General features: G+C 41.6%; 1 protein-coding gene across 1 annotated transcript; it reads left to right on the forward strand.

Moving 5' to 3' along the window:
- The first annotated feature begins 1,232 nt into the window (after window positions 1-1,232).
- Window positions 1,233-17,094, forward strand: LOC307217081 (mast cell carboxypeptidase A-like). Its single transcript, XM_079978139.1, has 11 exons — window positions 1,233-1,353; window positions 1,984-2,059; window positions 2,937-3,061; window positions 5,812-5,914; window positions 6,049-6,150; window positions 7,296-7,397; window positions 8,561-8,671; window positions 10,267-10,357; window positions 11,986-12,188; window positions 14,225-14,309; window positions 15,226-17,094. The coding sequence occupies exons 1-11, from the start codon at window positions 1,253-1,255 to the stop codon at window positions 15,411-15,413; spliced, it is 1,287 nt and encodes a 428-aa protein (XP_079834265.1). The 5' UTR covers window positions 1,233-1,252; the 3' UTR covers window positions 15,414-17,094.
- Window positions 17,095-17,319: the final 225 nt, after the last annotated feature.

A 17,319-nucleotide genomic window follows, 5' to 3' on the forward strand; every position in this document is an offset into this window, starting at 1 on the left:
CCCTCCAATGGCGCAGGGGCTATCCCACCCTGTGCGTGTGGGTAGGGCTTGCTCCCAGCTGGCAATGTCATTTTCCTCAGGAACGGGAAATGGCTTTCTCCCATCCCAAAACAACCATGCTCAACAGAAGCTCAGGCAACGCTTGAGGCATCTGATGAAGTGGACTCTATGAAAGTTAGTGGCATGATCAGTTAATACTGTTAAACAGGGATGTGAAGGGAATTCAATTCAGTTCACATTTAATGGTGAGCCTGCCTCATTCACACTTCCCAAAACAAGATGTGAATCGAAACATAGCCATCCTTTTCAAATCCACACACCTCCCAGTTTCGCAATACAACTCTCCACCCAAGTAATGTGTACCAACGTGCCTATATCAGGGTAAAGTGTATTTAATGCATACATTTGTGAAAATAACATAGAAAAATACATTATATTAAGAGAAATTTCTTTAAAAACAAATGTGTGTATTAGGCAAAATTGCATACAAAAGTGTAAATATTAGGAGGAATTTGCTCTAAAATACAGGTGAACTTTTATGAGTACTTAAAAAGAAAAAGAAAAGTGAGGTAGAAATGTGGAGAACTGTACTTCAAGTTGTAAAACAAAGGAGAAACTGAGAGAAATTGAAATTGATATATCCGCCCATGCCCTGCTGTTATGTGTGTTGACTTACCCAGGTGCTGATAAATACATATACAGCAATATTCCACAAAGTGTAGATTTCTATGGGTAACAGAGCACAGCAGATTTATGGTATATTTGTGCTAGTTAATTACAAAAAAAAAAATACAAGCATAACATGGGTGCAAACTGATTCCTACTGGTAATCCTGCATCAGATTCCCAAGAAAATGAGTAATTCCTTTATTTCTTTATTTCATAAAATGTATACACCGCTTGATATAAAAAACACCCTCAAAGCAGTAAAACACCCACCCACCCATTATTTCAGTAAGTATTTAGCATCAGTCTTGAATTTGGTCTCCCTAATCCTAGGCCAACTCTCTAACCACTAATTTTGAGCAAATATGTACAGACTTGTGTGCACTGAAGAACCCTAGGGTGCTGTTACTTTCACAGCACATTACTAAACACACACACACACACAATCTTATCTTCATCGCTCAGATGTCAAAATCTGAGTTTCCTTGTAAGCCAAAACTATACTGTTTTTAAAAAAATGAATAAGCTTTTAAAAAATAACCCAGAGGAAGTCATCTGCTTTTTTTATATATATATAACACACAGGAATGAGAGATTGTGGCCAAAGCAGAATCATGAGGTTCATCCTTTTATTCTTGGGTCTCCTCGTGGCACCTCGGGCTGTTGTTCTCACTCGTCGCTTTGACAGGTAGAAGTTTCTCATTGTGGGAAATCTCCAAAAGGAAAAGTTGCCATAAGTTGGTTTCTTTGCTTAGTAGACTTAGGGGGGGCGAGATCCACCAGAATGAATAGCTTAGGATGCAGCAGATCACCACCTCAGCTGGCTAATTCCTGGCTCGGTCAGCATGAAGTTCCCAATGGCAGCTCAACCAAAGATATGCCAGCATAATTTGCTCATTCTGGCTCAACCAGTGCTTAGCTGGGGCTGGTATAAGTCCCCAAAAAGGAGCATGGAAGGGGCAGAGTGGTGGGGACTTAGGCTGGATCCTGTTCACCTCAGTCACATGACAACCCAGCATGAAACATTATTTTAGGGCTTGTTTTTCCTCTACCAGGCTTAGGCAGAGCAGAAAGAGCAGGACTTCTGACTTAGGCAGCTTATTGTGAATTGGCTTGCTCCCTTACTGGTTGCAGCAGTTTGAGAGCACACAATCCAGCACATTGTAAGTCCAGTTGAAATGAATGTGCGCTGTGCAGCCACACACGAAATAGTCCCTAGCCTCAAAGAACCAAATATTGGGGGAGAAGGAAAAGGGCAGGATGTGGCTTAGTTTAATGGCGATTTTCCCTCTAGAAATATGTTTCATTCTTATTGAAGTGAGAAAGTATTTCGGGTGAAACTTCAGAATGAAAACCAAGTGGACTTTCTAAAGGACCTGGCCTCCACAGTTCAGGTGAGATTCTTCTTCCACATGTTTTTCATTTTTATATTTTTCTCCACAGGTTTTAGCAATGGGTTTTCATCTCAAATTATGCACATTCTTTGTCAATGCAAGATCAGGGAACAAATTAAGAGACAATGCCCCATAGCTTATACAATCTCCTTTGCTTAAGCAAAATACTCAACATTCACCCGCTTCATTTTGAGTGTGAAATTCTGAAACATGAATTTCTATCTCAGAATTCAAAAACATGAGTGCCTTAGTCTCAATGGCAGCTCTTTATTGTTTTCATATTGGTAGGTATCAAATAAGAAGCATCATAACCATACAATTATAAAACACTTAATAAATAGAATTGCCTATCAGCTCTCCGATACACTCAAATGCATCAACTATGTAAAATATCAAATATTGAAAGCAGGTATCATTGGATGTCAGTTATAAGTATCAAATATTCAGGCTGACTTCCATTTGGTGAATTTTTGGCAATAACAGTTGCAGGGAAGATTTTTGAGAAGAACATATGGACTTTTTAAAAAGAATATATGGAAACATTATTATATCCATGCACTAACGTTTAGAATGGACAAGAAAATACATGAAGGACTTGCCCTTCCCATTACCTGAATCTTCCTTTTTGGTAGCTGTATGATCTTTCAATGGGATTTTTATTTTTATTTTTATTTTGCCCAAAGCAACTTGCTTCTTAATAAGTGTTCATTTCCTACTCTTATATGCCTATGCTGTCATAGAGACAATTAAAACATATGCGAAGAAGGGGAAAGAATATTTTATTTCAATCCAATGTCTGGGAAAGTCTTTAACAACCCATATACCTGAGAATGCACACTTTCTTAAAGACAAACGTTACTGAATTTTTCCTACACAGCTTGACATTTGGCATCCTAGTTCAATCCATCACGTTGTTGTTGGAACAGATGTGGATTTTCGCGTTGGTTCAGATCAGACAAGCTTTGTTCAGACAAAGCTGGAGCAGAATGGAATACAATATGGGTATGTATGCTACATAATGCTAGTTTGTGATGATTGTAAAGTATGTGTATCATATAATGTTTCAAACAACAAGAAAGAGGTAGTCACCAAACTTGGAATTTAACCAGGTCACAATTTAACTCAATATTTACTGACACTGAGAAATTATGCTTAAATCAGAAAACATGGAGGGGAAAGCACAGAGGTCTTTTCTTTTTCCTAACTCATATTCACCCAAGGAACTGGCTGGCTGCTCAGCTGACGCTAAGCCACATGGGACGAGACCTCACCCAAGTCTTTAATTCAAATGTTACGTGAAATTCTGCATCTTACAATTTTCCATCTTCCTTTACTCTCACAATATCTGAGTTTCCACTCATCATGAGATTTCTGATTGCTTCTACTGATGTGACCAGGAAGCCATTGACTGCTGCTCATTGCTACCATCATCAACCTTGGGACTACGAGGATGGATAATGTAAACCACTTCCTTCTACCTCACAGCCATCCCCATCCCACAGCTCTGGCTGTGATTTGAGGGGAACTATTTACAGTACTTAAAATTGTAGCAACAATTTAACTAAAGATGTGAAGGTAATGAAAACAGAATTAAACTCCTTTAGAAGAGAATTCTCCAGTAAATCAAAAAAGAACATTTTTTAAGACAAAAAATGCCCATTGTATAATCAGATCAAAGTATTTATATATAGAAATGCATATATTACATTAAAGTCCAGCTTCCATTACTGTCTGATGCATACTTGTCAAACTGCTGGTTGTCAGCGCTATTAAACGAAAGTCTTGCTGTCTCCTTAAGGGGGTCCCATTCATTATTATTATTTTTATTATTATCTTAGTAATATGAGTTTTTGAGTTTTATCTTCTCTGCCACCATAAGTGTGCATTTCTTATATGTAATCTTCTGGGCTTTAATCCATATCTTCCTTCTACTAATACTTTTCCAAGTAGATTGCCAGCATAGATTTATGGTATGGAGTTGAATTGTCTTTTGGGAGGTTGTTGTTGTGACCCCATGGACCAGAGCACGCCAGGCACTCCTGTCTTCCATTGCCTCCCGCAATTTGGTCAAACTCATGTTAGTAGCTTTGAGAACACTGTCCAACCAACTCGTCCTCTGTCCTCCCCTTCTCCTTGTGGCCGCCATCTTTCCCAACATCAGGGTCTTTTCCAGGGAGTCTTCTCTTCTCATGAGGTGGCCAAAGTACTGGAGCCTCAGCTTCAGGATCTGTTCTTCCACTGAGCACTCAGGGCTGATTTCCTTAAGAATGGATAGGTTTGATCTTCTTGCAGTCCGTGGGACTCTCAAGAGTCTCCTCCAGCACCATAATTCAAAAGCAATTCTTCGGCGATCAGCCTTCTTTATGGTCCAGCTCTCACTTCCATACATCACTACTGGAAAAACCATATCTTTTACTATATGGACCTTTGCTGGCAAGGTGATGTCTCTACTTTTTAAGATGCTGTCTAGGTTTGTCATTGCTTTTCTCCCAAGAAGCAGGCATCTTTTTAATTTCATGACTGCTGTCACCATCTGCAGTGATCATGGAGCCCAAGAAAGTAAAATCTCTCACTGCCTCCATTTCTTCCCCTTCTATTTGCCAGGAGGTGATGGGACCAGTGGCCATGATCTTAGTTTTTTTGATGTTGAGCTTCAGACCATATTTTGTGCTCTCCTCTTTCACCCTCATTAAAAGGTTCTTTAATTCCTCCTCACTTTCTGCCATCAAGGTTGTGTCATATTTGAGGTTGTTGGGAGGTAGCATTGCAAAAACTGCAAACCTTAATGTTGGGCAAAATCTAGGGAAATACAGTGGTGCCTCGCAAGACGAAATTAATCCATTCCGCGAGTCTCTTCGTCTTGTGTTTTTTTCGTCTTGCAAAGCACGGCTATTAGCGGCTTAGCGGTTTAGCTGCTATTAGCGGCTTAGCGGCTATTAATGGCTTAGCAGCTTAGCGGCTTTAAGAAAAAGGAAACAAACTCGCAAGAACTTGCAAGACGTTTCGTCTTGCGAAGCAAGCCCATAGGGAAATTCGTCTTGCGAAGCACCTCAAAAAACGGAAAACTCTTTCATCTAGCGAGTTTTTCGTCTTGCGAGGCATTCATCTTGCGGGGCACCACTGTAGATGTTTGCCACTGATTTAATCAAAACATAGCTTATATTCATTGACTGCCCCCCAGTGGATATTGGAAAGGTGGAAAGTTAGTAATCAATTAAACACACTTTACTTTCTCACCTCACAATGCTGAGTTGAATAGAATACCTATAGCATAAATATCCTACATCTGATGCCCTTTTGAAATGTGTTTCTTTTGGGGGAGGGGTTGTTGGGTTGTAGTTTTTATTTTGATTATATATTTTGTGGTTTTATATTTTGATTTTGTTCTGTGAACCACCCTGAGACCTCTGGGTATACGGCGGTATATAAATTCAAGAAATAATAACAACAACAACATTAGTGTCAGAAGTGGCACAGCTTCATGAGTATGCAGTTTTATCTATGCATTTAGTTGGTTATTTACGGCACAATCTGTTCAGAAGTAATTCAATGGAGTTGAATTCTTCCAAGGGAAATAACTGTTTGCTGCTAGCTACCTTGTTACATGCACTGACATATGTGTAAGCTTTGTTTGATTTCAGGATGTTGACGAAGGGATTAAACCAGAGGAGCCACAGATAATCTCCTTCTCCTGGGGAGGGAGGGGCTATGTGCGTGAACTAAATGTGTTGGTGTCCTTTTTCCCACCACAGAATTTTATTCCATAATCTACAAGAAGAGATCGAAAAACAATTTGATGGTGGGAGGCATTTCCGTGAGAAGCACAGCTACACGAGATACAATGAATGGGAAAAGGTACCATGTTCTGAGGGGTGGTTCCTCTCCCTTAAGCTACATATATAATTGGGACAATAAGTAGATCATTTTTCACCTCCATGACATTTTAATCGGACGTATGCCAGTGTTTTATAACAACCGTGTTTTCTTAGATTGTTGCATGGACTGAAAGAATGGCCAAAAAATACCCCAAACTGGTCTCAAGGGTTCAGATTGGAAAGACGTATGAGGATCGTCCCATGTACCTGCTTAAGGTGAGAGTCTTGTTCTGACTCAAGCACTATAAATAATTTAGATTTACAACTAGAGTTGAGAAAGTGACCACAGAAAAATGAACATTACCAAATTGATGAGGCTACAGCCCAGATATCCCACCAATCTAGCTGGGTTACCCAGCCACTCTGGGCGGCTTCCAACAAAATATTAAAAATACAACAAAACATCAGACATTAAAAACTTCCCTAAACCGGGGTGCCTTCAGATGTCTTCTAAAAGTCAGATAGTTGTTTACTTCCTTGACATCTGACGGGAGGGCGTTCCACAGGACGGGCGCCACTGCCAAGAAGGCCCTCTGCCTGGTTCCCTGTAATCTCACTTTTCACAGTGAGGGAACCGCCAGAAGGCCATTGGAACTGGATTTCAGTGTCTGGGCTGAATGATGAGGGTGGAGACGCTCCTTCAGGTATACTGGACTGAGGCCATTCAGGCCATGGGTAGGCAAACTAAGGCCTGGGGGCCGGATCCAGCCCAATCACCTTCTAAATCCAGCCTGCAAATGGTCCAGGAATCAGCATGTTTTTACATGAGTAGAATGTGTCCTTTTATTTAAAATGTATCTCTAGGTTATTTGTGGGGCCTGCCTGGTGTTTTTACATGAGTATAAGGTTTGCTTTTATTTAAAATGCATCTGGGTTATTTGTGGGGCATAGGAATTCGTTCATTGTTATTTTTTTCAAAATATAGCCCGGCCCCCCACAAGGTCTGAGTGACAGTGGACTGGCCCCCTGCTGAAAAAGTTTGCTGACCCCTGATTTAGGGCTTTAAAGGTCAGCACCAACACTTTGAACTGGGCTCATAAATGTACTGGGAGCCAATATAGGTCTTTCAGAACCGGTGTTATATGATCTCGGCGGCCACACCTGGTCACAAATCTAGCTGCCACATTCTGGATTAGTTGTTAAAGTTGTTTGCACTTGCTCTGTTGGACCATGGAACAGTTTTTATGATGTCCATGCGTAACCGAGTTCTATTCCCTGTAGATCCACTTATTTTTTTTTCTCCAAAACATATTTCCAGTGGTATGCACCCTCCCACTGAACTGAATGCTAGGACTGCAGATTCTGTACATAGTATACACAGGATAAAGATGTTTCAAAGATTAATATTTGCTGCTTAACAGGTTGGGAAGGAGAGTGGAAAAAAGAAGGTCATCTTTATGGACTGCGGCATTCATGCACGCGAGTGGATCTCACCTGCTTTCTGCCAATGGTTTGTGAAGCAGGTTGGCTAAACAGTACTTTATTTATTTATTACATTTATAGACTACTTTTATCTTCCACTGAGCTTAAAGTGGTGTACATGGGTCTCCTGCTCCCCATTACATCCTCACAACAACCCTGTGAGGAAGGTCAAGCTAAGAGAAGGTGACTGGCCCAAGGTCGCCCAGTGAGCTTCATGGCTGAGTGGTGTTGTAGATACAAAGTTTCCAGCAGCCCAACAAAATGCCCTGTTTTGCTAGCTACCAGCTGTCTGGCCAGAGGTTGCGCATCATCACAGCAGAACTATGCACCCATTGGTGGCACTTCTCAAGCAAAGCTAACAGAGAGGGGTCTGTATTACACTCTAACCCACACCTCCAGCCACCAAAAGCAGGAAGTTAAAATTACAGCCTCATAGTGCAATCCTATATGTGTCTAAGTACCGTATTTTTCGCTCTATAAGACGCACTTTTCCCCTCCTAAAAAGTAAGGGGAAATGTGTGTGCATCTTATGGAGCAAATACAGGCGGGAGGCTCTGCTCAGCGCTCCCTTTAAAGAGCTGTGTGGAGCATGTGTGCGGCTCTTCGGGGCTTTTCCCCAAGGAGGAGAAGGGCTGCCCTTCTCCCTCCTCTGGGAAAAGCCCCCAAGAGCCACACACATGCTCCGCGTGCTCTTTAAACGGAGCACAGCTCTTGGGGAGCCTTAGCCACACGCAGCCTCTCCCAGGCAGGGGATGAAGGCTCCCTTTGCCTGGGAGAGGCTGTGCACAGCTAAGCAAAAAGCCAGGACAGCCAGCGGAATCGCTGCACTGCAATCCCGCTGGCTGTCCTGGTTTCTGGGATTCAGAATATTTTTTTCTTGTTTTCTTCTTCCAAAAACTAGGTGCGTCTTATGGTCTGGTGCATCTTATAGAGCAAAAAATACGGTAACTCCCAGTGACTTCAGTGGAGCGAACGTCATGGCAGCTGTGTATAGGATTGCAGCCCTAGTGGGGAGAAGAGGTGTTTTAGTTTTTAAGTAGTTCTATTGTTTATTTTATTTTACCCTTAAGCTCCGAAATCCTAAAGGTGAAAAATCTGCTTTAAAAATAAAAAAATTCTGAAGGATTCTAACCTTCTCAGCTTGTTGACAACTGAATAGTGCATTTGTATAATTGCACAAAATGTTGGGGTTTTTTTCTTGCAGGCTGTCAGAACCTATGAAACGGACAAGGTCATGTTCAAGCTCTTGAACGATTTGAACTTCTACATCCTTCCCGTATTCAACATTGACGGCTATGTCTGGACATGGACTGAAGTAATGGCCACATTTCCCCCCTCTTTAGTAGTTTGCTGAATTGAATGTTATTATTTCTATCCATTATTACTGCATTAATAAATTTATTTTTAAAAATATTTATTAAGGTGACACCGAAAAGGAGGGGAGAGGACTGGCCCATGTGGTAGAACATAATATTTTATGGAATGGCTACAATCCCATAGCAACTTACTTAGACACAAGTCCAAATGAGCTCAATGAGACTTGCCTCAAAGTAATGTATAGGACTGTATTGTAGGTTATTCATGGGGAGTCCAAACACGAGTGTTCATGTCTCCAATGCCTGCGCTGTCAAAGGAGCTATGATATCATATATTGAAAGTGTTGGTGAACAGCCTTCAATATTTGTCCTATTTTGTTGTATTCCCTTGATGCCCTCATTCACAGCTCCTGTCCACACCCCTGAATGCCTATGCCAGGTACCTTCCCTTCACCCACAGTCGGTGCTCTCTTTACCTTTGGGAATCAGCTGTGTTACAACAATTGTGAGGAAGGAGAGAGAAGAAAAAGATCTTGAGATTGCTGACTCCTTGGACTTACTAAGGCAGCTGCCATGGTTGGAATCAAGAAGTTAAAGGTTCACTCATTCTCAGTTAGCGTTGACTCCTTGCATGAACTAGCTAATTGTGACATGAGCCTTGGCAGCCTAGAGATTCCTTTGTCATCCTTTGTAACGTTATATTATTGTCGCTTGGCCTAGGACCTTACAGCGAAAGGCAGGTAAAAAAATATTATAAATAGATACATACATAGATTTATATGTATGTATGCTCTGGTCCAATTGGGACGCAGGTGGCGCTGTGGGTTAAAGCCTCAGCGCCTAGGACTTGCCGATCGAAAGGTCGGCGGTTCGAATCCCTGCGGCGGGGTGCGCTCCCGCTGCTCAGTCCCAGCGCCTGCCAACCTAGCAGTTCGAAAGCACCTCCGGGTGCAAGTAGATAAATAGGGACCGCTTACCAGCGGGAAGGTAAACGGCGTTTCCGTGTGTGGCTCTGGCTCGCCAGAGCAGCGATGTCACGCTGGCCACGTGACCCGGAAGTGTCTCCGGACAGCGCTGGCCCCTGGCCTCTTAAGTGAGATGGGCGCACAACCCCAGAGTCTGTCAAGACTGGCCTGTACGGGCAGGGGTACCTTTACCTTTACCTTTACCTATGCTCTGGTCCATGGGGTCACGAAGAGTCGGACATGACTAAATGACTAAACAACAACAACATAAATTTGTAAATTTTAACACGCAGTAAAATTATTCCTCTCCTGTCCTCATTTCCACATTTCAAGTGGAATGTGTTAGCAGTGTATATACACATTTCACCAATAAATGTAGGTACAAAAGCCTGGTAATTGTTACCTGGCAAAATCGGGGGGGGGGGATGAAAGGTGATCAGTCCACTGTGCATGCAGATCACATGTATGTTATGTCTAACAGCTGGACATAAGGTAAGGCCACGAGCTGGCCATGAGGAAGAAAGTAAGGCCCAAAGGCAGGGTATATGGGCCCAATCCTTCTGATGCACTATACAAAAAAAATGTTCCCCAAAGGAACAAGAACAGATTTCCATCATTTTGTCTCACAGAATCGCATGTGGAGAAAGAATCGTGCGAATACTTCTAACAGTGATTGTCCTGGTGTTGACTTGAACAGGAATTTCAAAGCTAAATGGGGCAGTAAGTATAATATGCCAAGGAGCGACATTAACTGAGACTCAACATTTCTCTAACTGTCAATTTCCACATTCTATTTGAACTTTCCCACAATCTAAAAGTCACTTCCAGAAATATAGTGGAAAATTGTACAACTTAAGCATTCATTTCTGTCATGAGTGTAGCCAAGTGAGGGCGGGGGGACAGCCACCCACCCACCCCCAATCAAGTAAAACAATAGAAATACTTAACTGACCAATCATGTAGGTTCTGCCCCCCTCTAACAAAAATCCTGGCTACACCCATGATTTCTGTGTTTCTTACTTTCAGAAAAGGAATTTGCAAAAAACACCAAAATGAACATTAAATTTGTGGTTGTGTGATATATTTCTGGGAATGGCTTTTGCATCATGCAAAAGAGAGCCAAAGGCATTTTCCCACCTGAAGCAGAACACCAAATGCAGCCATTTCCCAATCCAAATATGGAAGCTTTTTCCTCAATAAGTGGACTTACTTATGAATAGGCCACTAACCTCCTACGCCTTTCCCACTTCATGCTGAATTCCAAACTGAGGATCCGTAGAAGTGGAAGAGGCAGTGGCAGGTGTCTCCTCCCAGACTCTGCCTCTGCCAATGGGTCATCTGTACTCCTCATCCTTTTCCTCCTACTCAGGCTCCCTGTGCTAAATGTAATTAAAGCTTTGTCTTAATGGAGCAGCCATGATAAAACTAGATAAATCCAACAGATTTGTTTGCTATATACCAGTTATTGGGAACCTTTCTTCCTCCAGATAGTTCTGAAGTACAACCCCATTATCCCTGGCCATTGGCCATTCTGGCTGGGTTTGTTGGGAGCAGCATTCAAAACTCCCATTGTTCTAGGCGCATTTTGCAACAAGGAATTTCATTAGCACAAGCAGTTTCTGAACTCTGGGCGCAGTACCGCTCCTAAGATTTCTGATTAAAACTGCAGAGTGGAAGGAAAGGGGGACCTTTTTCTGCCTCCACCACTCTCTGAAGACTAGAGAAGATACCCTCCTAAGAATATTAGGGGGGCAGACAGGGGAAGTCAGGGTTTGTTTTCTGCAGTCTTCAGGTAAGAACTAGACCGTGTAAAAAAATGAATATAATATTTTAGCTGCAGTTCATTCATTTTCACTTTTATATTCTATTTATTTAAAAAAGTGTGCCTAGACATTCTGTTGTTACACCCATAACCTAGGTTTAATGTGCCATTTAGCTCCTAGCTTTCATATCTCAGTTTCTAACACTAGTTGGGAGTTGACATGCGCCAATATCTGGAGGACCAAAGTTTCCCCAAACCTGAGATATACCAATAGCAAACTCTTTCTTCAAATGATTATCCTTATGTCATCAAAGGAGCATCATCAGCACACAAGAAGGATGTGCTGGCTGGGGCAAATGAGAGCTGTAGTCTCAAACATCTAGAGGGCACCATGTTAGCAAAGGCTGTTGATGGAAGGAATTACCAGACTGCACTGATGTCAAAGAAATCATGACACAAAAAGCAAATTGTGAAGTCGCTTCCTGATTTGGAAAGAAATGCAATCTTCTTCACTATTCTTCAAGCGAGTAAGCAATCTATAAATGGCACCAATATAAATACTTCATCTGAAAACTTTTTCTTGCAGCCATAGGTATATCGCATAAACCTTGTTCGGAGATTTACTGCGGTCCCTCGGCAGAATCTGAGCCAGAAATCAAAGCAGTTACAAGCTTCATCCGAGAGTACCTTTCCTCCATCAGAGGATACATAAGCTTCCATTCCTATTCTCAGATATTGATGTTTCCATATGCCTATAAGGATGAAACAGCACCCAATAATGATGAACTGGTATGTAGAAAAAGATTATTACAGTCGTCTTCTTATCATTCACAAAGCCATTGGGTGTAAACAAATATGTTGAGGCATTGCTAAGCAGAGGCAGTGAGATACGACCCAAAGTGCATCAGAAAAGTATTCAAAGCTCTGGGGAGTTGGATGCAAATATCTGAGTGTTTTAGTATAAATTTAATCGTTTCCAATAATTCAGTGCAAGGTTAGAGCCAAGAAACAGACAACCTCGACTGTCTAGATCAGGTGTTGTCAACCTGGTCCCTCCCGCCCACTAGTAGGCATTTCAGGAGTCTAGGTGGGCGGTAGGGGGTTCTACAACACAAGCTGAATCCTCCTTCCATCGAGCACTGGTGGGCGGTAAGGAAATTTTACAATCAAGAAAAATGCATTAGTGGGCGTTAGGTATAAAAAGGTTGACTACCCTGGTCTAGATCTTAGCTATGGTCCCCATTATGTTCAACTGCAGCAGAGGTCAGCTTGACCCAGTCTATTGCATTTTCTCCCCAAGGGTGCATATGAGTACAATGAAAAAGGTACCATAGACAGAGACGTCCCCCCACCTTCTAAATGACTTAGTAATTCCTAGTAGTTGTTTTGTTCCCTAAAGAGAATTGGACACCTGCCAGCATCGCACAGGAAATGAGTCTTGTGTAGGAAAACCAGCATTCCTAATTTCATAGACACTTGTGATAGAAATGTAGATACACCAATGCTGCCCTCTTGTGTCTTATAACAGAGGAACCTAAATTTGCGCTCATCTCCTCACTATTAATTGCTGTTTACATTTCTTTTACAAAAAACCTGCTATACTTTAAACCATAGAATCTGATATTTTAAAAGGTCTCATTGCCTCATGCTCAGATTCGTGTCCCTGGGACCACTGCCAAAATAAAATCTAGAGTTTGATTTAGAAGAAACCAGTCCCAGTTCCATGTTTTGAAAAGCCCTCATTTATTTTATTTTATTTTATCTATCTATAGGATGTCCTCAGTAGACACACACACGTACCTGCTCTTCTCATTGCCACCATAGCTAAAGCTGTCCATTTACTTTACATTTCTACAGGCCCAATCCCCACACCTGCTAGGAGAGGTTGCACTCCTGCTTGCAAGCTTCCTACAGACATCCAGATGGTCTCTGTGAAAACAGGTTGCTGGTCTAAATGGACCTTTGGACTTTTTCAGCAGGGGTCTCCTCATGTTAACTTAATATGGAGGTTTCTGCCCCTTTTCCCCACTAAAAGAGGACAGAGAAACAGAAAGAAGCAACAAAGAGGAGATGAAGCCAAGAGGCTCAGGGACTGGCAATGCCCTTCAGCTTCCTGGCAAAGTGCATACTGACACAACTTTACCTTTTAAAGTTGTCTGCACTTTGGCAGTCATCTCGCATCTTACATTTAAAATGGGATACTTTCCTTTATAGAGACAGTTTTGTGTAGTTCTCCTATCCAGTAGAACCAGATGCCAACAAGTATCATTTACCGTTAGGAATGTCTGGGTGAGAAGCTATGAAAAGAAATTGCTTCCTTATATAGCTGGAGGCAGCCCAATGATTCTGAGAATCACACATTGCAAAATAGTACCCAACAGAAAGCCGGGAATAACTGTATTGTACAACTCTGGTCCTCAATACGTGATGACTTGAGATTGGCCCAAAGGGGTCACGTGTTGCAGTAAACTGAAGGTATCAGGCTGGAGGAGACTGGGGAGAGGCATACACAGTCGCTTGCCTGTAAATATACAGAAATGTCCTGTTGGCCAATGCCTGCAGGAAGGGAAGCAACTGAATACAAACAAGTCTCAAAAGCACAAAACAAGTTCTTCTCATTCAGAGGAATGAAGCCTAAATTCCTTGTGAAAGTAGCAAACCTCAGTCTGTCCATCTTTCGATAACAATGGGAATCCTAATCAGCTGCCTTGGATCTAGGGTCATGGGCAACTACTCTAGGCACCTCCTTGTGCCCTACTCTAGGCTATCCCAAGAATTTTTCCATGAACAATCTAATTCCCCCCCCCCCTCTCTTTTAAATACAGAACAAAGTAGCTAAGGAAGCAGTAGAAGCTTTATCTAGCCTCTATGGTACAGAGTATACCTATGGACCAACTGCCACTACAATTTGTAAGTATTTGTTTCTATTTTCTATGGACGTGTACATGCAAGGAGAACTTTTGCAAATCAAATTAATTAAAGCCAATATTTTGAAACAACAACAACAGCATAACTCATGGTTCGGTTTTGCCTGACCTCTATGTAGCCTTCCTGTGCTACTCAGCTTCACAACAGATGGGGGACAGCATGCTGATTGATCTGCCTTCTAGCCCAGCCTATCAGACCCTATTGGGTCATTGGATAGAGCATTGCTGCACTGACATCACTGCAGCTTATCTGAATGGTGTGGGGGCAGGCGGGGATGAGGGAGATATTCAATTCTGTATGCATTTAAAGATGAACCTACTTATTTCACACTTTTTAAAACAACCCTTAAAACGAAACACAGCCACCTTTCAAAATTCACAGTTCTCTGAATTTTGCAATATGGTTCTCAACCCAACTAATGTGTAGGAAACCATGTATATTGCAGTAAATTGTACATTAACTCTATATAAATATCATGCAAAAATGCATTATATTGGGGAAAACTGCTTGCAGAAATGTTCATATTTGTCAAAACAGCATACATAAATGTATTTTTTTAGACGTGCACACTAAAATACTGGCAAATTTTCATGAGCATTTTTTAAAAATACAGAAATTTGGGGGACTGAATAAGAAGCTGAAAGTGAAAGATTTGTCTATTCCCCAGGGCAGGGCAGCTGCAAGGGCAGGGATGCTCAGAGTCCCTGCATTCTGCCTGCACAGCCCTTGTCTCTCCCTGTCTGGGTAATCTGCAGCAATGCTGGTTTCAAGAGGGTCCTCTGCATCTCTGCCTCACTACCTGGGCTGCTGTTGCTATCAGAAGAAGCCTTCCTATTTTATTGCATCCTTCATGCCAGGGTTGTCTTTAATACTGCCTTCTGGTCTGCCTGTTTTTCAGATCCTTGTTCAGGTTCCTCTCTTGACTGGGCTTACGACGAGGGCATTAAGAATGCATTCACTTTTGAGCTTCGTGACCTTGGGAAATATGGCTTTATCCTCCCTGAATCGAAGATAAGGCCAACCTGCAGGGAGACGATGTTGGCAGTCAAGCACATTGCCAATTATATCCTCACCTCTGCTCCATGAAGCTGTCTTCACGTTTACTTGCAAATGGCATTGGCTCCTCCTTGCCTATCAGCCCCCTCCCCTTTTCTCCCTCTTAGAAATAGCCCCTACAGATTCTTCTCCATTGCTTTATTATTATTCTATGAATGCTTTTGTAAAGATAGGCCATCTTCTCTTACCTTCCTATGCCACCAATACTTTCATCAGGCTTGTGGTCTCTCCTCTTTATTGCAGGGTGTCAGTTGGGTTGGAGGCAGACATAGTCATGGTTAGAGGAGAACCACTGAAATCAGTGAGACTTAAATCAGTAGGACTTCTCTAAGTTTGAATACAACCCAATCGTTCCATTTCAGTCATTTGATTCAGATATTTTAGGGATGGGTTCTACTGGAATATTATTATTATTGTTTTATGGAAGCATAAATCAGACATCTGCTGAGTATCTCCTGAAACCAAGTTGATTTACAGGGTCCTTTTGGAATAGTGACAGCTCCCCACCATGCCCACTGAGCATTTTTTAGAATCTCTTATGCATTATTTGTACACATAAGTAATGTCGTTAATGTAAAACAGAAAGAAGGAGGAGCCATTTTTAAAACAAGAAATGCATTCTAGGCTCAGAGAGATCACAATTCAATTACCAATGCAGGTCATACAACTGTGCTGTGTAAAAAGCTCCTGAGACCATTCTCTCACAATTGAGACTACAGCTGGGTTTTGCATTTGCCATCATCAACATTTGAATATAGAAGCTGCATTGTTGGCTGCAATGTACACATGATTTAAGATTTGCTTCCCTCTGCTTTCTGTCTCTGCTGCATTCCAGGGTTTGTCTATAATATGGTTAGCCTAGCCTTTCAATTAACAGCCTTGTAGCTGTCCCTGCAAAATGAAACAGCAGAACTTTGGGAGCTCTGGATCCCTGTCCTTCAATTTCACACCCCATGCCTTTTTTTTTTTTTTACTTCATTCCTGGGTATTCATCTGGTGTGAAGGAGAGAACCACAATGGAGCTATTTCTGTGTTGTGTTATTTCATGTGGCTGTAATGGATGTGGGTGAATATCACAACTGTGTAAACAGAACTGATCAGATCTTTCCCAACTTCCTTCCCACCAGTGTGGGGAAGACCAAAGCGATTGGCCTCACTGATTTGATATGATATGTAGCTACATGGGATCACAATGTGAGGATATGGCCCCCACACAGCTTGGTGCATATCCGTGTGGCCTTGTGATCCTGCCCTAGAAGTCTCTGAGGTACTCTAAGATCAGCTTTTATTATTCCTCCCCATTTAATTCACCAACTGACTTTCAGAAGCATTGTAAGAAAGTAGATCTACAACTTGAACAACACACAAGGATACTGCAGCATCAACTGAACTGTAACATGGTTTATGTCAATATAAATTTATCAGTCGAGTAAAACAATGAATTAGATCCATATTGGTGAAAGGGGGGGATGCTCTCCACTGTACTAAAGACACTTGCGATCCTATTTTAACCCACTTCAAATAGTTAGCAGGGGAAAAATAATTGGACACATATTGTAATTTTCTTTTCCTGGTTATGGTTATGCCTTTCCCATCTATCTCTCCATAGCATATTTTAAATGACATCACATAAATAGATAGTTTTTGAAACTATCTATTTATTGCTTACTAACCAGCATATTTCTTAATAAAACCTTTGCATCATGCCAAATGTTTCTTCTGAAATGTTTTGAACAGAATGCACCTAAATCAAACTGATATGTTTTGCTCATCCTTGATATTAATGAACTGCTTCAGAAAGACACCTGAAAGCTTTTGCATGGTCTGGGACAAAATTATTGCTATGGTCAAGCATGAACTTGGTTCAAATCAAAGCTCAGTTATGAATTTAATATATGATTCTATTACTATCTCTTGAACTTCATCCCCTCCCCAT

The sequence above is a fragment of the Podarcis cretensis genome, assembly GCF_951804945.1.
Source record: "Podarcis cretensis genome assembly, chromosome: 5".
Lineage (NCBI taxonomy): Eukaryota > Metazoa > Chordata > Lepidosauria > Squamata > Lacertidae > Podarcis > Podarcis cretensis.